General features: G+C 48.5%; 2 protein-coding genes across 9 annotated transcripts; both read right to left on the bottom strand.

Moving 5' to 3' along the window:
• Nucleotides 1-1,954: 1,954 nt before the first annotated feature.
• LOC120882087 (EBP cholestenol delta-isomerase) lies at nucleotides 1,955-6,173 on the bottom strand. 3 transcript variants are annotated; one of them, XM_040265876.1, is made up of 6 exons: nucleotides 6,030-6,112; nucleotides 5,703-5,757; nucleotides 4,718-5,029; nucleotides 3,544-3,580; nucleotides 3,292-3,422; nucleotides 1,957-2,673 (listed from the first exon to the last, which is right to left on the bottom strand). In XM_040265876.1, the coding sequence occupies exons 3-6, from the start codon at nucleotides 5,016-5,018 to the stop codon at nucleotides 2,450-2,452; spliced, it is 693 nt and encodes a 230-aa protein (XP_040121810.1). In that variant the 5' UTR covers nucleotides 5,019-5,029; nucleotides 5,703-5,757; nucleotides 6,030-6,112; the 3' UTR covers nucleotides 1,957-2,449. The 3 variants fall into 3 exon arrangements, with proteins under 3 accessions (XP_040121809.1, XP_040121810.1, XP_040121811.1); XM_040265875.1 differs by lacking the exon at nucleotides 5,703-5,757 and having other exon boundaries at nucleotides 1,955-2,673; nucleotides 6,030-6,173; XM_040265877.1 differs by lacking the exon at nucleotides 5,703-5,757 and having other exon boundaries at nucleotides 4,718-5,083; nucleotides 6,030-6,142.
• Nucleotides 6,174-7,261: 1,088 nt separating this feature from the next.
• PORCN (porcupine O-acyltransferase) lies at nucleotides 7,262-17,816 on the bottom strand. Of its 6 annotated transcripts, none has more exons than XM_040265868.1 (15): nucleotides 17,688-17,816; nucleotides 16,871-17,043; nucleotides 15,506-15,698; nucleotides 15,126-15,169; nucleotides 14,544-14,725; nucleotides 14,333-14,463; nucleotides 14,200-14,217; nucleotides 12,959-12,973; nucleotides 12,735-12,860; nucleotides 12,474-12,574; nucleotides 11,350-11,426; nucleotides 11,193-11,256; nucleotides 10,982-11,067; nucleotides 9,716-9,826; nucleotides 7,262-7,690 (listed from the first exon to the last, which is right to left on the bottom strand). In XM_040265868.1, the coding sequence occupies exons 2-15, from the start codon at nucleotides 17,004-17,006 to the stop codon at nucleotides 7,589-7,591; spliced, it is 1,386 nt and encodes a 461-aa protein (XP_040121802.1). In that variant the 5' UTR covers nucleotides 17,007-17,043; nucleotides 17,688-17,816; the 3' UTR covers nucleotides 7,262-7,588. The 6 variants fall into 6 exon arrangements, with proteins under 6 accessions (XP_040121802.1, XP_040121807.1, XP_040121806.1 ...); XM_040265873.1 differs by having other exon boundaries at nucleotides 15,506-16,218; nucleotides 17,688-17,780; XM_040265872.1 differs by lacking the exon at nucleotides 11,350-11,426.
• Between the last annotated feature and the right edge of the window lie 961 nt (nucleotides 17,817-18,777).

Below are 18,777 nucleotides of genomic sequence, written 5' to 3'. Positions count from 1 at the left end.
CTGGACATATTTAAGACTCCTTTGAGAAAGTTTATGTGCCACGAAATGCAAAAAGCCATCCTCACTTTACTGTACAACGTCTCTATGGTTTGAACAAAATACATGCTGCCCTTAAAAATGTAATTTCTAACCAAGGAGTCCCGTAAGGTACCTGGACTTCAGCTATTGCAGTATTGTACGGATGTTATCCTTAATGTTACCTTTCTAGATAAGTCTCCTTTTCTAAAACACTTCTTGTGGCACTGCCAGGTTTTCTGATGGAAACAAGGAGTTTGAAAGTCGCTTTTCATTAAAATTACCATAGACTGGAATGAGCAAAACATTAGCCTAGAACTTGGAATTTATCCTGAGGGCCCTGGAGCACAGGCTTATGATGTGTTCAGATGCCCCTGTCTTGGTTGTGGAGAAACCTCTGGAAGGAAATATACTGGAAGCAAGAAGAGCAAAAAAGTCCTTGCCATAGTGCGGGGGAGAATTTTCTCTTTCATTTGTTCATTCTTCCATTCAACAAAGTGTATACCAGATAGTTTAAATATATTAATTAATCTAATCTGCATAAAAATCCTGAGGTAGGTACTATCATTATCAGCATTTTACATATGAAAGCACTGAATGAAGGTCATGGGAAAACATGCTCGAGGTCAAAGGGATAGTAAATGGCACAGAGAGAAGGGAGTGCAATGGATAGAAGGTGGGGCTGTGCTTGCTGTACTTGAGGGAGAGCAAGGGCACCATCATGCCTTAAGTAAACAATGAGGTAAGTGATGGATCTGAGGTGAGAAATTAATGCATGGCTTTGGGTTAACAGTGAGGCATTTCTCAAAAAGTGACACTGTAGGCTCAAGCAGTAAACTGAAGTCCTGCTCTGCACAGGTCACCTGGAGCCCATCTACAGGTATCTGCAGTTTAATTATTCATGGTCATCTCCACAAAATTCCTCAAGTACCCATTTGTTTTATGACTGAAGGTCTATGAGGTTAAAGACAGAGACTGCTGGATGAGCAATAGAGGTCTGTAGGGTGAGGGGTATCTGTGGGTACATAAGTGGTCTGTGGGGTGAGTAAAGGGATGTCTGTGGGACGAGTGATAGGATATGGTGTAAGTGATGGAAGATCTGTGGGGTAATTGGGGATCTATAGGGTGAGTGATGGGGAATGTAAATAGATTCTTCAAAGTGATTATGGGGAGTTTACAGGGTGAGTGATTGAGGGATCTATGGTGAGTGATGAGACTTATGGGGTAAATGACGGCATTTGGTAGGAGAGTGATAAGGTCTGTGTAATACATGATGGGGGATCTGAGTGAGTCATAGAGTTCTAAGTGATGGACGGTCTCTTGGGGCAAGTGATGGGGTCTGTAGTGTGAGTGATGGAGGTCTGTGAGGTGAATGATTCTATCAGTGGAGCAAATGAAAGGCTGTTTGTGGGGACAGTGATGGGTATCTTAGGAGTTAATGATGGAGTATGTGGGGTGAGTGATGGGAGGGTAGTGGAGTGACTTTTGTGGGGGTCTCTGGTGTGAGTGATGGGGATCTTTAAGGTAGTGATGGGGTTCTTTGGAGTAATAGGGGATATATGGAGTTAGTAATGGGGTATTTGTGGGATACCTGATCAGGAGATAAGAGGCTGAGTAAACTAAAGAACTTGGATTTGGAAACTTCTCAGCCTGACCATATTTCAAAACAAGAAAGGGTATATTCTGGAGAGAATGCCAAGGGTGTGGATGGATGATCATGCCTTAAAAGACTTTACAGATGTGATTCATGGATCTAATTAACCATCAGGGGAATCTGTAGGGTCAGTGATAGAAATTTGTGAGGTCATAGGTTCGAGGCCTATGGCATGATGATGCTGGTCTATGGCTGAGAAGATGGTGGTCTGTGGAATGAGTGCTGGAAAGATCTATAGGGTCAGTCATGGGGCATCTCTGGGATTAATAATTAAAAATCTCTCAGTATAGGGTCAAGATCTTTATTTCCTGATTTAAAAAATTGTCCCTGAGAGAATGGCATTGAAACATGTATACTATCATGTAAGAAACGAATCGCTAGTCTAGGTTCGATACAGGATACAGGATGCTTGGGGTGGGTGCACTGGGATGACCCAGAGAGATGATATGGGGAGGGTGGTGGGAGGGGGGTTCAGGGTTGGGAACTCATGTACACCTGTGGTGGATTCATGTCAATGTATGGCAAAACCAATACAGTATTGTAAAGTAAAAAAAAAAAAAATTGTCCCCATCACAGACTTCCTAGGTTCTCTTGTACCTTTGTCCCATTGGCTCCTGACAGTGGCTCCACACGGCTCCTTTCTTCCCACTGCCCACCCATCAACCTGAGTTTGACAGATCAATTCGCTTTGTCCTTCCAACCTGTGGAAGCAAGGATTGGAATCTTCTGGCAGGTGGAGAGTTCCTCAATAGCCGGTGTTTAAGCCTAGTTCATCACTCTTTAGTTCTGCTTGCTCTTGGCTTTGGGGGCTTTGGCATCCAGTATGCTCTGGGCATGAGCAAGTTGCTTTATAGAATCCAATATGAGGAGTCCAGGCAGCACCAACCACAGGGCATTCAAGAAAACAAAGTAAAACCAGAAGTAGAGTGGGTGGCCCAGCTCCCCGTGCTGGAATCCATCACGGTACTCTGTCAGGAAATAGAGCACATCTCCATATACCTGACCTGTGGGAGGTAAAAGGAGAAGGACTCTGTAAGGAGGAGGAACAATTCCAAGCCATTTTCCAAGTTATTAGAGCTCAGGATTCCCAAATTCAGAGACATAAAAGTTCTGAAATCACATGGCTGAAGATTTGAGAAATCAGAAATGTGAGAATTCCAGAAATCAGAAGCTGAGACTTTCTGAACTCAAGAGAGTTCATGTCTCCAGAATTTAAGCTCAAAATTCTTTCATTCAAGACAGCTCAGGATTCCAGGACTAAAGAGAACTCATATTTCCAGAAAGCTAACAACATAAGAACATAAGAGGACTGAATCTCAGATGAAGGAAGCTCAGAATCTTGATCCAGAAGAATGCAGGGGTTTCCCACCATCATGGGCCACCTCATGTAACTGTAACCCTCATGAGATACTTTGTGATGGAGTGGGAGGAGAAATGAACTCTCCTGGATTGAGAACAGAGGCCTGGAGGGGCATAGCTGTTCCAAAACCTCAGGGAGTTTGTCATTCAGTCTGACTCAGCCCTGGATGGGCACAATTGAGAAGTCCCACCCGCAGGAATGCCCCCATGTCTGTAGATCCCCCATCAAGCCCTCAAGCACCCATTGTGGGCCTTCTCCTCACCGACAGAGACCACAAGCTGTAGGACAAAGCGGAGGGGTTGATGGCGGAGAAAAGCAATCACCACCCACAGGCTGAGTGGTCCCCACAGGTAAGCCGTGACGGTCTCCATGCATATCATGAAGTTATCATTCCTGCAAGAGAAAGGATGGAGGGGGCACTGGCATCACTGTGCTCTACCTACAAGGCACCCCTTAATGCTCCCTGACTTACCTCCCCCCAAAACAATGCAGGTCTCCCTTGACAAACACTTACAGGATATATCGGCTGTCTCCCTTGGCATACTCTTTCCCTGAGGAAGATAAGAAACTTATATGAAGAATATCAGCAGGAAAAGGAAGTCAGATTTGTGAGAGCCAAGGGCTCATGTAAGAAGGCAGGCTTTATAACTTCCCCATGCCTCAGTTTCCTCATCTGTGAAATGGGGCAGCTGTTTTTATATGTATACATGATAACGTGTGCAAACTTGACACAGAACATTAAATGTTGCTGTGATTGTCTTGTATTCAATAAATGTTGTGGAATAAAATCAGGCAGGTGTAAATGATGGAGTGAGGAAAGTATCCAATGAGAGAGAGAGAGAGAGCTCGAAGGTGAACAGATGAGTAAATGAAAGAGTGAGCAGATATCACTAAGGAAAAGATAGATCACCCATTATAAAAATAGACAGGAGACTGAAATAGGTTTTTCACAAAAGAGGATTCTAAGTGGTGAATAAACACATGAAAGGTACTCATTAATCACTAAGGGAAAGCAAATTAAAACCATAATGAGATATCACTCACATCCACTTGAAGGACTAAAATTTAATAAACACCTGATCAGATCAAGTGTTGATGAGGCTGTGGAAAAAGTAACTCTAATATACTGCCGGTGGGAATATAAAATGGTGCAGCCATTCTTGAAAGTTCTGTAACATTTATTCTTTCAAAACTCCTTATAAACTTATGATGAGTGTCCTCATCAAAAAAAAAAAAAAGTTCAGAAGCAAAGTTCATTTAGAAAAAAGCATGCTACCATTTATACAAAAGGAAAAATTAAAATGATGATGATGATAATAAACAGTTATATGGTATGTATTGTCTGCCAAACATTGTTCTAAGTGTCTTACATGTATTTGGGTATGACTATTATCCCTCTTCTACAGTTGAGCAAACTGAGGTTTATGTGTGTAATTTATGTGTAAACCTTGAAAAGAAACACAAGCAATTATTTGGGGAAACTTGGTGGATAGAAGGTAGATTTTTACTGCATACCTCTAAATAGCTTCATTTTGGACCCATGTGAATATATATGCAACAAAAGTTAAATAAATTTTAAAAATTTATTTTAAACAAATGGAGTAAGAGTTGGTGGGTGGGTAAACATCTAAACCAATCCTTGTCCAGGAAATTCCCTTCCACAGCATATTGAAGAACCCAGGACTCACAGAGTTGAGATAAGATGGCTTGGTCTCCGAGAAGGTCCGCGTGGTAGAGGCTGAACCAGCCCTCAATCACCAAGTGAATGAACCCACATACTGCAAACCAGCACAGGGACAGTCTCCGCCAAGTCCCCAGTGGGACGACCGCAGCACGCCCTGACAACAGCCATGTGGCCACAACTAAGACTCCAGAGACGGAGAATAGGCCAGCCAGGATATGCCAGGTGGGGCAGTCATTAGGCACAAAGTTGTCTAGTCTCAGATGCCGAGGCCAGTAGGGGTGCGTGGGGCTGGTGTTGGTGGTCATGTCTTTGTAGGCTGACGGTGGTGTGTGGATATGTAGAAAAGAGAATAATAATTAAAAAAAAAAAACTGAACAAATACAAAGGCATAGAATGAGATCATAAAATCAAATCCAAATAGTTCATTATGACAAGAAATGTAAGTGGACTCAATTAACCGATTAAGACTGACTCAACTAAAATAATCTAATTATATACTATTTAAAAAACATGAATATAAGGCTACAGAAAAACTGAAAGCTTGTTCCTGCCCTCTGGGAGCCATATGATATGGTAGACACAGGAACCAGAACAGATCTCAGCTCTCATTGGTCTCACTGGGGAAGATAGAACCAGGCCTAGTCTCTGCTCTCATTGGTCACAGTCTGGTGGTCAGACACGACAATCAGACTAGGTCCCAGCCCTCATTGGTCATGCTCTGGCAGGGAGACACAGTAACCAGGCCTGATCCCCGCCCTCAGGGGTTACAGTCCGCTGGGGGAGACACAGGAGCCAGACCCGGTGCCATGACTCACAGGTCTGCTAGGGGAGACACAACGACAAGATTTGCAAGGGTCACTGTCTTGCATCCTGCAATGGAAAGCTATTACCCTCCCCATAGTCCTGGAAACTGCAGGACAGACAAAAAAGATGACTAATCAGAACTACACCTTCAGGTTCAGTGTCCGACCCCTCCCGAAATTGCTCACCCTGCAGCCAACCCGCAAGAAAGGAAAGTGGAGGGCAGGGGTCCTACGCCTGGGGCTAAAGGGGAAAAGGAGGGGCAAATACAGAGACCACCAATCAGAACTAGAACCCTCTGGTTCAGCTGCCCGATGAGAAGGCAGATCTTTAGCAGTCCCGACAACCGCGCAGTAGCCGACCGCCCTGCGCAGGCGCGTGGGGGTGGTGAGGGTGGCAAAGCGGAGGGGGAAGTGGGGGCGGGGGAAGGGTCTCGCGCAGGCGCGCCAAGGGCTGGCCATTTAGCAATTGAGAGCTAAGGGATGGAGAGGCATTTCAGGCGGAGGGCAACTCACTCAACAGCGCGTTTGCAGCGGTCTCTCCCACAGGCTCCCGGGTCTCACTAAGATTGCTCGCTGGCTCCGAAATATCACTACTTCAAATCCAACCCCTCACAGGTTCCGCCTTGTGGAACTGGCCAATGGAGGAGCTGGAAAGGAGGCCAGTGCCGCTCTCAACCAATAGTTATTGTCTGTGTGCCGCTGACCCCGCCCTCACGCGTGGTACCATTTTTGCTGCGGAGAAGCCACGGTTGGTGGGCGTTTTCAGCCAGAAGCCAATCTGTGGCAAGTCTTGGCTTCAGTTTCCCTAACCCCTTATCCATCCCATCGGAAATCGGGTGTTTATCTGCTGTTGAATCAGCATTGCGTTGCACTCATTTGTAAAAGCAGAGCAACCAAAACTTTTCCCAGATCAACCTTCAATCCTAACCCCCCCAAATGGGCAAGGAAACGTAATACAAATAAGTCCTGGTGGCTCAGCAGTAAAGCATCCACCTGCAATGTAGGAGACGCGGGTTCGATCCCTGGGTCAGGAAGATCCCCTGGAGAAGGGAATGGCAATCCACTCCAGTATTCTTGCCTGGGAAATCCCATGGACAGAGGAACCCGCGGGCTACAGTCCATGGGGTTGCAGAGAGTTGGATACAACTAACAGACAGATCAGATCTTACTGCTGCCTCCGTCTCTCCCTCAGGCCATCTCCATCTGGACTTCAAGTCAGAACAACCAATCAAAACCCAAGCCCCTCAGCCTTGCTGACCAATTGACATGGAGGCCCTCAAACCCCCTGTGCCAACTCTTAAGAGTGAATCAAAATTCCATAACTCTAACCCAGTGGGAACCCAGACTATTCAGTCAGTCTCCAGACCCAACCCAGGCCTTCTATCCAATTAGAATCCACACCCCTCAGTCCTAAGGACCAATAGGCATCAACTCTTCATCAGTCTTGCTTTTCCTCCACTGTCCCAGTCAGGGCAACCAGTTAGAATGGGAATTCGTCAGTTTTTCAGCCAATTGGAACAATTAGTATCAGGCCTCCCCCACATCCAGGTATCCAATCTGTCCTGGTCCCACTCAAATCTAGCAGTACTATCCTCAGGCTCATCATTCAATCATGAATGATAATAAATGAACTAGAAACCAATCACAACCTCCCTCTTCATGGTTTCTAGCTTCCAAACCTTTATACATGCTGTGTCCCCTTCCTAATTCATTTCTATTCCCCACTGAACAGTAAAGAAAGAGGCTTTTGTATATTTCCTACTTTTATTTGATAATAACAAACTGTATAAAAAGGGAAAAGGAAGGCGGGGAGGCCCTGGATCTCCCCCTCTCTGCTTCCCCAAGCATCCCCCACCCCTAGGCCCCAGGAGGGACCACTCCCTTCCCGCCTTGTGGTGGGGTGGGGATTGACAGGCATGGAAATGGTGTGTGTGTGTGTTTGTGTATGGGTGTTGAGAGGGGTCAAGGATGGAGAGAGGGTCAAGAATTAGAGGGCCTTCCCTCATCACCCATCAGAGCTGGCACCCTGAGGAGGGGTCTTGAGGGAGCTTGTGATGGTCCACAGATGTGTCTCAGCCTATGAGACGGTAGAAGATCCAGCATCCAAAAGTGACCCAGTGACTGGCCCAGCTGAGCTCTGACCATTTGTGGACAGTGTATGCCATGCCGTAGCCCTGTGGGAAAGAGGTGATGGTTGGTCCCACTCAGCAAGAATAAAAAGATCTCAGGAAAACCCATCCTTTGCTCAAGGATGTTTCTGTGACTCCACTGCAATCCTGAGTGAGGCCCCAGAGAAGAGATTGAGTACATATGAAAGGTAAGCAGACTTAGTCTTTTTTGTGTTTTCTCCTATTTTAAAAATTTAAATACGAGACAAGGTGATCCCACTCTCTGACCTGTACTCTCCGTTATATATAAAGAGTTCCTAGAAATTGAGTTTTTTAAAAAGACAGACATTAGCAAAGGAGGTGAGTAGGCCATTTTCAGAAAAGGAAAAAAAATGAAATCACTCTTAAACATTATCAAAACATACTCAGCCTCATGCATCACCTCCCTCCACTCAAACTGACAAACATATCTGTGAAGTCTGAAAGGCACTTATTGTTGTGACAAGCACGATCACACACTGCTGGTGGGAGGGTGAAAAGGTAACTTCTCCATTGCTGTCAAGACTAGATCCTACAGTTCTGTCTGCTCCTCTGTGAATCCACATGGATGTGATGTTATTACTTGCTGTAGCATTACTTACAATAGAAAAGGAATGGAAAATCACCTGGGTGTTCACTGATAAGGGACAAACTATATTATATCACAATGGAAAAGATGAATGAGGATACTCTGTGTCTTTTTTAAAAAAATTATTTATTTGGCTGTACCAGGTGTTAGTTGCAGTATGTGGGATCTAGTTCCCTGACTCGGGATCAAACCCAGGCCCCTTGCATTGGGAGCTCAGGGTCTTAGCCACTGGACCACCAAGGAAGCCCCTACTCTGTTTCTTAATGTGGGAAGTTTTCAGGAATTATGTGAAAAGAGCAACATGCAGCACAGTGTCATTCATATGTTACCTTTAGGGTAGAAACCAGGGGGAGGGAATTAAAAAAATTTTTTTATATCTGCTTATTATGCTTATATTTTAAAAGAATAGTTCAATAAAATGAACAAAAGTGGGTACCCATAAGAGGATGGAGGTAACACAGTAGGAATGACTTTCCCCTGAATATCTTGTACACTGGTGTCTGAACCATGCGATGTGCATTAACTATTTTTTTTTTTAGCTGTGCCTCGAGGATTGCAGGACCTTAGTACCCTGACCAGGGATTGAACCTGGGCCCCAGCAGTGAAAGTGCCATGTGCTAACCACTGGACTGCCAGGGAATTTCCTGCATTAACTATTTTTTAAAGTTTTAATAAAAAACCAACACTTTTATTTAAAAAGAAGCAAAACCCAGATTTTACACATTCAACCTGAATGAAAAATCAAAAATTGTTTTTTAATGACAAAATATAAAACATAAAGTTTTATTTTCAATTAAAAATTGAACTAAGGGAATTCCTAGTGGTCCGGTGGTTAGGACTAGGTCCCTTCACTGTGGTGGCCCAGGGTTCAATTCCTGGTCAAGGAACTAAGATCCTGCAAGATGCCTGGCGCAGCCAAAAAAAAAAAAAAAAAAAGAGAAGCAAAACCTGGATCCTGTTAGTGCCATATAAACATTACTTTAAATTGTTTTTCATTTAAAGAAGAGTAAAATATGGAATGTGCACACTCTTCCTGAATAAAAACAGTATATACATTTTAACATACACTTTTAAAGTAGAATCCAGGATTTGCACAATCAATATAAGTAAAACTATTTTTAACAAATTAAATAAAGAAAACTTGCCAGTTCTACCTAAGTAACAATATGATGAAATAATTAACTTTTAAAAAAGGAAAACTCAGATTTTATATTCTATCTATAGAAAATTAATTTTAAGTAAAATAAACACATTTTGCACACTTCATCCAAGTAAAAGACCCAACAGTATCAATCAACCAGAGGGACAGTGGGAGAGAAGGACAAAGGAGCAGTGGTTACACAAGCTGGAGACACTGGACACAAGGTCCTCATGCCTTGTCCTCCACACCTTTGTTCTTATGGTTCTGATGAGCAGGTAGCACATCCCTGGGTGACCCCCAGCCCAGGCCCCCCCCACCTTACCTGTTCCTCTGTGGTGTCGTCCACATCAACATCAAACAGGGAGCCCAGGTAGGCTAGGTGGAAGATGGCCAGGGCCCCAAAGAACAGGTTTAAGGCTCGAACCCCCAGGCCCTGTGGAAGACAGATGGATAAGCCTGGCATCTGGACCTAATTACTGTCCTCCAATGCCACCTGGGCAGGTGCTCCCAGGGAAACACTCTGCTGCTGCTGCTGCTAAGTCGCTTCAGTCTGGTCTGACTCCTTGCAACCCCATGGGCTGCAGCCCACCAGGCTCCTCCGTCCATGGGATTTTCCAGGCAAGAGGACTGGAGTGGGGTGCCATCGCCTTCTCCAAGGGAAACACTCTAGGCACAGGAATAAGGATGTCCAGGGCACCCCCTGCCAGAGTAGGAAAGAGATGGTTCTGATCCTCCTGGAGCTCAAGGGGTATCCAAGGATGAGGATACTGTTAGCTTGAGAACGTCCAAATTGGGGGAGATTCGAGCATTCAGGCAGAGGAGGAAGAATGATGGGTGGGGCCTTGAGTTGGGGGTTTATGGTGATAAACATTGGCTGGCTGGTTAGAGGGAAATCTGAAATTCTCCATACTTCTTGTTGCCAAAAGGATGAGAAAAAAAAGACACGAACCAAAGCAAATTGCTGCTATGACCTACAGGGCCCACCTCTCCCCCTCTGACTCACTCTGCTCAAGCCATCCTGGCCTCCTCACTATTCCTCAAATATTTCAGACACCCTCCCATCTCAGGGCCTTTACTCTGGTTGTTCCCTTTGCCTGAAATGCTCCCCTTCCTTACCTCCTTCAGTTAAAGAACTCAAAAGTCAATTCCCCACTTAAATTTGAAACCACTCACCCCTGATATTTCCCTCTCCCCTTCCCTTATGTATGTCCTCCTTGGAACTAATCACAACCTAACAAGCTACTACACTTTACTGACTTATTTTTTTATTTACTGTCTCCCCTGTTAAAATGTTTGTCCCAGAGGGCTGAGATTTTGGTTTATTTTATTCATCACTGTGTCTCCAACACCAGTACCAGGAGGTGCTCAACAAATGTTCATTGGGAAAATAAACACTAGGGGGGTATACAGCAGTTGCTTGATACATTCTTATTAGAGAGATGGATGCCAGTGAATAGAGGTGAGGTTATGAACATGGTTCAGGACTGGAAGAGAAAGCTGGGCACCCTGAGATAGATATAAGATGGAAAGAGAAATAATTTTTGAGGGGGGGGAGTTGACCACAAGGCTGCCTAGGCTGAATCCTCACCAAGCGATGCTGGTGTGAACAGTCTGGTGGGCACCGTTTTGATAAGACGCAGGCACTGAGAATCCGAGCCAGGCGCTTTCGGAGAACTAGGGCAGATGCGGGGGAGGGGAAGGTAAGACTGTGAGGTTAGCCTCAGGTGACAGTGGTTCCAGCCCACCACCAACCAACACCAGCCACCCGTCCCATCTGCTGGGTTGGGTTCTGCACTCACCATGCTCCACGTAAGTGATAAATGCCAGAGACAGCAGTACTGCAGCCAGGTGGAAGCTGAAGCCCTGGGGTGGGGTTGGGGGCAGTGAGGTGAGTGAGCAGGAGGCCCCGCCACCCCCACCCAGCTACCATCCTGATCCCAGTTCTGCTCTGCTCACGTGCAAGAGGGCGCTGGCTGCATAGGTGACCAGCACGGCTGAGAAGGTCCCCAGGTGGAGAGCATTCTTGAAAACATCTACGGGGGGCGGGGAGAGGTGGGGCAAGAGTCTTCTGAGCTTTTCCCCTGCCCTTCCTGGGGGGCCATTAGGGCAGGGTGAGGATACCCACAACCTCTCAGGGCCCCCAGGATGAGGTCTCTCTATAATGGCCTCCAATTTCACATTACCTAAAACTTAGCTCCTGACTGTCCCTCCCAACCTGTTCTTCCTATAGTCTTTCCAAGTGTGGCCAATGTCAATTAAAGCCTTCCAATTCATCAAGACCAAAAGCCTCACTATCACCTTTGCTCTGCTCCTCCCCTGACTCCCATAACCAAACTCTTAGCATATTCTGTCAGTTCCAGCTTTGGAGTTTATCCAGAATTTGACCTCTCCATTTCCACTCCTGCCCTCCTCAACACCCCCTCTTTCCTCACAATAGCCAGAGGATCCTGTTACAACCCAAGGCAGCCCGTGGCCCTCTTCTGCTCATACCCCTGCTGTGTCTTTTTCAGAGAAAAAGCCAAAGTCCTCCCCGTGGCCAGAGAGACTCTATAGGACAAGGCTCTGTCACCTCTTAGACCTCACCTCCTGCCACTCATCCCCTTGCTCACTCTGCTCCGGCTCTACTGGTCTCCTCACTGTACCTCAAATGTACCAGGGCCTCAAACCTGCCTCAGGGCCTGTGCACTGCTGCTCCTGCCATCTGTTACATTTCTCCCATACCTATTTGCATGGATTGCTTTCTCACCTCTAGGTCTTTGCTCAGACTAGCTCCTCAGTGAGACTTGCTCTGGTTGATTTATTTAAAATTGCATCCACTCCCACCCACACACTCCTAACACTCCCAGATCATCTTCACCTTCTCTCTTTATTTTTCTTACCACAGCACATATCACCACCTGAACTACTGTGTATTTTTAAAAATGATACTGTTCCCCCCAACAAAAATGTCAACTCCACGAGGACAGGAGTTATTTGGGAGGTTTTTTGGTCCCTACTATGTTCAACTTGTTGTATGAATGTGAAAAGGGGTGTGGGTTGATGCCTGCCAACCCTCTTGGAATGATGACTTTGTGACTCACAGTTATTTAGCCAATAAGACATGGGCAGGTTCCAGCTTGTGACAACTTCCACCATGGACCGGGGCAGCTCCACATTCAGTGGCTTAGAGACTGTCAGGTCCCTGTGGGCAAAAGAGACATGCAAACTTATTTGGGATTTAACCAACCTGAGAGTCACACTTCTGTTCTTAGTTGTTCCCTCCCCTGAGAGCATCCCCCCTCCTCCCTGATGCTCCTCTAGGCAGCACCCTGTGGGAGGTGGAGCCCTCCAGCCCTCCCCACCATTCCAGGTGATCCTTCTCCTCGGTGAAGCCAGCCCCCGCCAACGTGGCCGTGGCTTCGGACAGAAAGCCCACAAAGTAGTTGCTGAAGTGGAAGGAGACAGCACTCTCGTAGGCTCGCAGCCACCTGGGGGAAAAGGAGCCAGAGAGAGAGGCATCATGCCCAGGTCCAGGCGTGACACCCCCCCAATTGCCAGCATCCCTGGCCCCACTCTATAGACTCACCTTACCATGGTGCCCCTTGGGGTCAGAAGGCAGCAAAGAAGAAAGGAAAGAGAGTCAGAGAGGCCCTGGAAGCTGGTCTGAGTTGTTCATCAACAAGACAGACAGAAACATGGCAGCAAAAGAGGTGACAGTCATGCTACGATAGCCACACGCATCCATGCTTCCATGTCCTGTTGGTTAGTTTCAGGTGGCTCAAATTGACGTGTGAGCTGCTCTATGATATGACATGGTCCCATGGCCTCACCTGGCTAGACATCCAGACCCAGCCACTGTTAGAGGCTGATCTCACAGCTTCATGGGCAGACACACATACTATCAAGACTCCCAGCTCTCTGACCAGATTCAGTGACCATAAGACACATGGAAGTCCTTTAGTTAGGCTCAGAGATCATCAAGCACCCAGTTATGTACACATACACAATTCTACACTTAAGACAGTCATCCTGTCACGTGTATACTCAGACATGGTCAAAGACAGGAAACATTTTCCACTGGAAAAAGCATAGGTTCTGGATTCAGGCCTGGGATTAATGTCTGGCTGTAGCTGGGTGACAATGGGCAAGTCATCCCACCTTTCAGAGCCTCATTCAGCATCAGACACAATCAGCAGCCAGTGAGGAGGGGAGAAGTTCAGGTAATCAAAGAGCTGGATGAAATCCTAGTCACACCAGGGGTGGATGGTCAGTCCTGCCCCTCCGTTGGACAATACTGAGGAGCCAGAGAAGGCAGATCCATAGGCAGAATCATCACAGACACACACACAACACACCACAGATCCATTACCAGCCACAATTAGAGACAAGCCAGGTTTATCCTGTCTAGTGACAGGATGCTCCCATCACAGACAACCGCACAGCCAGCCAGCCAGCCAGAACTCCAGTCCCACACAAGGAGTCCCTGGCTGACAGGCAGAAACCCACACACACCTCTAGCCAGTGTCACAGACAGGTCAGCATCGCCAACCGACACATATCTGTTGCTTTCTATTGCACTCATATAACTTGCTTCTAATGGTGGAATAGCAGAACAGATGGACAGACAGGTACAGTATGTAATGGAGTATCTACTGTACATGGAGTTATAGGGCCAATCATGGTCAAACCAAAGCCTCAGACAAACAGTCTCTGTCTAGTCACTGGGTAGATGGTCAGACAGTCTCAGACTCACAGAACCAATCAGTTACAGACTATGCCCCACCCCCTAGTCAGCCCCACTCGCCCTCAGCACCTGCCCTCATTTACCTGACTTTGCGTTTCTTGCTGTAGTAACAGAAGACAGATAGAAGCATTAAGAGACAAGCTCAGAGCTGGGGAGACCCCAGGTCCCTCCCCAACCCCCTCACTGCTGGGCAGAGGCCTCGAAGGCTGTGCTCACTTGCGAAGGAGGCGGTCACCATCAAGGGGAATGAAGTACGGGAAGAGGTAGGGCCCCACACAGGTGGACAGCACAAGGCACAGCAGGGCCAGCGCCAGGCTCCGGGCCACCTTCTGCAGCCATCGGCGGCTCTATGGGGATCAAGGCTCCGTGAACACTGCCTCATGGTGGCTCCCACGGTCCCTGCCCACCTGTCTACCCAGGGCCTCACCAGCGGGCGGCCTTGGACGGCCTGTAGGTAGCTGTGGAAGGATATCCAGGGCCCGAACACGATGGTGCCCACGAAGTAGAGGTAGCCCATGAACTCCACAGGCGAGGGCACTGCGCCCACCTCGCCCCTGTCCAGGTCGAAGCCCAGAGACACCGCCTTCATGGCCACGATCATCTGGGCCCCTACATGTGGTGCCCATGGTCAAGTGGATGAGAAGAGAGCAGGTAGCCATGGGGGGATGTGGGGATCACCAGGTGAAAGGCGGTAGGAAAGAAGAGTGCAAGGGTGGAGAAGTGGGCACAGGGTCAGACAGGCAGTTGAGCAGGTGGGCCCAGGACTGGCAGATGTTCTGACTCTATAGAGAGTCAGGCACGGACATGAGATGGGACAGACAGATGGGGTGGGGGAAGAGGCATGGTAGAGAGAAACACAGACGTGAGGGGAGTCTGAGGGCTGCGTGTCCAGTGAGCTAGGCAGATGAGGGGGAAGCATGGGGAAGGAAAGAGACAGGGTGGGGGGATTTAGGAGAGGTGGAGTGGGGCTGGAGGGCTGGGGCAGGGGGACAGAGCCAGGGCTGCCTACCTCGCATCTTGTGCCATGTCACGGTATCCACCATGTGCATCTCACTGAGGAAAAAGGTGGTGATCTTGGCCCTATGACTCCCCTGGCCTCAGACACCGCAAAGGGGGTAAACCAAGGTGCAGACAGAGCATATTTTCCCTGCCCTGCACAACCTCAAGGAGGAAGAGATCTCCAGGGCTCCCTCCTCCAGGGGGAGCTCAAGTGCCACCTGTCCAGGGTAGCCCTCTGGAAAGAACAAGCCTCCCAGATTTCTACCACCTCCAGAAACATCTTATGCCCTCCCTATCCTGGACACTCTCAGGAGGGGTGGCCTGGGGACCCCCCCCCGCCCCCACCCACTCTTCTGCTGATGGTACAGGGATGAGGACTCACGCCCATACCCCATAAGCAGGTAGATGAGGATGGTGACGGAGAGGAAGACACCCCGATGGGAAGAATGTCGGCAGAGGAACAGCACGAGGTAGCACAGGAGGCTGAGCAGCACGACCCAAACCATGTGCAGCTGGAAGAAGTGGTAGAGGCTGAAGAAGCCGCCTGCCACGGTGCTTGCATGCTTCAGGTAGGATGGCAACCCTTTGGGTGAAAGAAAGAGAGAACATGATAGGGAACTAGAGGAGGGTTGGTAGAAGGGCAACCTGGGCAGAGTTCACAGCTCAGGCAAAGGCTTAGAGGTTGGAATGTGGTGGGATTGCAGGTGACACAAAGCAGGTTTTGGGGAGCTGGGGAGGCAGCTTGGGTTTAAAGAAAAGAGACATCTATAAAGGTCATTTTGGGAACCCTGGAGGAAATCTGAATAACTTATATTGGATAACACTATAGCACTGAGATTAAATTTCCTGAGGGGTGATGCTTTAGGCTATGGCTGTGGGGGGAAGATGTCCTTATTCTTGGGGGACACATGCAAGAGGATTTGGGGTGAAGTGTCAGCAGGTTATTCAAGTGATTCAGGAAGATGATCAAGCGATCGATAGAGCGAGCTAATGTGGCAGGATGTTGACAGTTGGAGAATCAGGTGATGCGTATATGAGTGTTCATTGTACTATTCTTTCAACTTAGCTTTGCAGTAACTTTGAAATTTTTCAAAATGATAAACCTGGGGAAAAATAAAACATCCATTTAAGATAAAAGAACAAGAAAAAAGAAAGTGTAGAACTTCTGAGTCTCAGATTTCCAAAATTCTCAGCATCCTATAGGAACCTTGGGGACTTGGAATCTTATCTTTTAGATAAAGGCATGCCCCAGTTTGTGGAAACATTTCAGAATCTTAGAATCCAGAAATTTTATTATAATTCTAGAAATCCAGAATGCCAGCATTTTGGAAGCATAGAATATGAGAATTTCAACATGTCAGAATCCCCAAACCCTGTAACATGGTACTTTGGGATACATGGTACTTTCCATAGCCCTGTGACATGTGCATTTCAGAATTTTATAACCTTGGGATGTAGGCATTTCAAGACCCCAAGATTTAAGAACCTCAGCTTTCAAGAGTCCCAGAACCCAGGGATACTGAAAGGCATGGTTTGGCATGGCAGGATGAGACTTGGTGTGATGTAGCATAGGGTGGCCGGGTTAGTAGGATGTGGGGTGGTAGAGTGGGGCTTAGCTTGGTGGGATGTGGTAGGCTGGACACATAGCAGCCTGGCTTGGCAAGATATGGCAGAATAAAGTGGGCCTTGGTATGGATAAATGTGGCAGGTGTGATATGGCTTGGCATGGTGGCCCATGGTGGGGCAGGCACTTACCAAGCCTCCAGAGGAGGCGGCAGGCGAGGCAGATGGCAAGGAGCAACCAGATCTGGTCAAGGCCCTGCTGGGCAGTAGGCAGGAGACAGCCCTGCAGCAGCTGCTGGAAAAATTCCTGGCGGCTGAAGGTGGCCATTGCAGACCCCCACGGATGGATGGACAGATGGATAGACCTGCAAAAGGAGGGACACAGAGGAGGCTAGCTGGGATGTCCATGGGGCAGATGATGCTCAAGGGATGGATTTGAGCACTCAGATTTCAGCTTAGGGTATGGTGGGGGGAGGGTGCGAGTGTAAGGTACATCAGACTGAGCTGCCAACTGTGTGTGTGTGTGTGTGTGTGTGTGTGGAGGGGTGTCCCAGGTGCCCATACACAGCCCGTGACCTGAGGTGAATGAAGGATCTGTGTTCTTGTACGCTGGGAACAGTCCGGGTCCGATGGTGATTGAATGGTGTACATTCTAGGCCTGTATATCAAATTGAAGGGCTCCCTGGTTTGCAAGGTAGAGTCACGCTGTGTGGAGGGCAGAGCGGGAGATCCTGTGACACTCGGGGACCGTGTGCATCTCTCCTTGAACGGAGGTGGGGGGTGTCCTGTATCCCCCGCGCGCCCCATCCCACCCCCACCCGGCCGCCAACAAAGCCCTTCCCAGGCCCGGGGGCTGCAGGGAGGTGGAGATGGTGGTAGGGGACACGGCAGAAGGGGGAGGTGGAAAGGTGATGGAGAAGGGGCCCTAGCACACGCACTGCAGACCCACAAGGGGAGGCCGGCTCAGGATGCAAGCTGGAGAGCCGAGCGTGCACCACCGGCGACCTACCTGGCAGTAAGGAAGCTGCGGTCCAAGGGGCTGGGGACGTGCCGCCGCCGCCGTCGTCGCTGCCTCCTCCCGGCAGCCTCCCCCGCAGGCCGCAAGGCCGGGACCAGCTGCAGCTCTCAGGGCGGCGCGGTGAGCGGGCCCTTTAAATCCCGGGCCGGCCCGGTCGGCCAATAAGAGAACGGGAGCGGGGCGGGGACGAAGGAGGAGGGGAGCGGGAGGATTGAGGGAAGGAGCTGGAGGGTGAGTGGAGCTGGGCGCGGAGGACGTAGGAGAGGGGAACGTTGGCTCCCGCAACTTTCCGACCTTTTAGTGTGCCAGTGCCTAAAGGGTCGTGTCGGGAGGTCTTCTGACCATCCAAGAAGAAACCGTCCAATCACCAAATTCCTAAACCGTGGAAGCCAAGATGGGAAAGATGGGGGAGGGAGGAGAGAAAGCCCGTTCCTCCATTCATCCGTCTCGCTGCTGAAACTGCCCACCTGCGCACGTCTTCGTGACACTGTTATGCCCCGGTTTCACAGATGGGAAAATAAACCGAGGTCTCTCCTTACCCATCCTTTGAGGGAACTATGGGGATTTCCAACCCTCCCCACCATCAGAGACCAGCCAGAAACACAAGTACTGACTGTGTCACCTGGGAGCACGAATTAAGCGCCTAGGCTTTCCCCTAGGGACTCCCAGTGAGCACTTAGCTTGTCATTGAGAACTGATTTGCAGGTTGACTTCCCCACCTGCATTGAGGGTGACCCCAGCAACTACTGAGCGTTTCCTATGAACCAGGAGGCTAGTACAGAGCACCGATTTCCCGGTGGCTCAGCGGTAAAGAATCCGCCTGCAATGCAGGAGACATAAGAGACGCGGGTTCGATCCCTGGGAGGGGGAGACCTTCTGGAGAAGGAAATGGCAACCCACTTCACCCACTCCAGTATTCTTGTCTGAAGAATCCCATGGACAGACGAGCCTGGCGGGCCCCATTCTGAAGAATCCCATGGGCTCCTAAAGAGTCAGACATGACTTGGTGATTCCCGCTCTATCTGCACCAACTCTGAGGATTTATGCAGCACTTGGTGTTTGCCTCTCCCTTCCCCTAGGT

The sequence above is a fragment of the Oryx dammah genome, unplaced genomic scaffold, assembly GCF_014754425.2.
Source record: "Oryx dammah isolate SB20612 unplaced genomic scaffold, SCBI_Odam_1.1 HiC_scaffold_23, whole genome shotgun sequence".
Lineage (NCBI taxonomy): Eukaryota > Metazoa > Chordata > Mammalia > Artiodactyla > Bovidae > Oryx > Oryx dammah.
This window is presented reverse-complemented; position numbering and strand designations above follow the sequence as displayed.

Bases quoted from the DNA above. Each gene is read 5' to 3' on its own strand.
- LOC120882087 (XM_040265875.1), bottom strand. From the start codon at position 5,018: ATGACCACCAACACCAGCCCCACGCACCCCTACTGGCCTCGGCATCTG. The intron at 3,581-4,717 runs GTGAGTCCTGGG...TATCTTCCTCAG, and splicing joins AGCCATCTTATCTCAACTCT to GGAAAGAGTATGCCAAGGGA. The intron at 3,423-3,543 runs GTAAGTGTTTGT...TTTCTCTTGCAG, and splicing joins GGAGACAGCCGATATATCCT to GAATGATAACTTCATGATAT.
- PORCN (XM_040265868.1), bottom strand. From the start codon at position 17,006: ATGGCCACCTTCAGCCGCCAGGAATTTTTCCAGCAGCTGCTGCAGGGC. The intron at 15,170-15,505 runs GTATGGGCGTGA...CTTTTTCCTCAG, and splicing joins CTCATCTACCTGCTTATGGG to TGAGATGCACATGGTGGATA. The intron at 9,827-10,981 runs GTGAGGATTCAG...TGTCTTCCACAG, and splicing joins GTTCACACCAGCATCGCTTG to GGCCTGGGGGTTCGAGCCTT.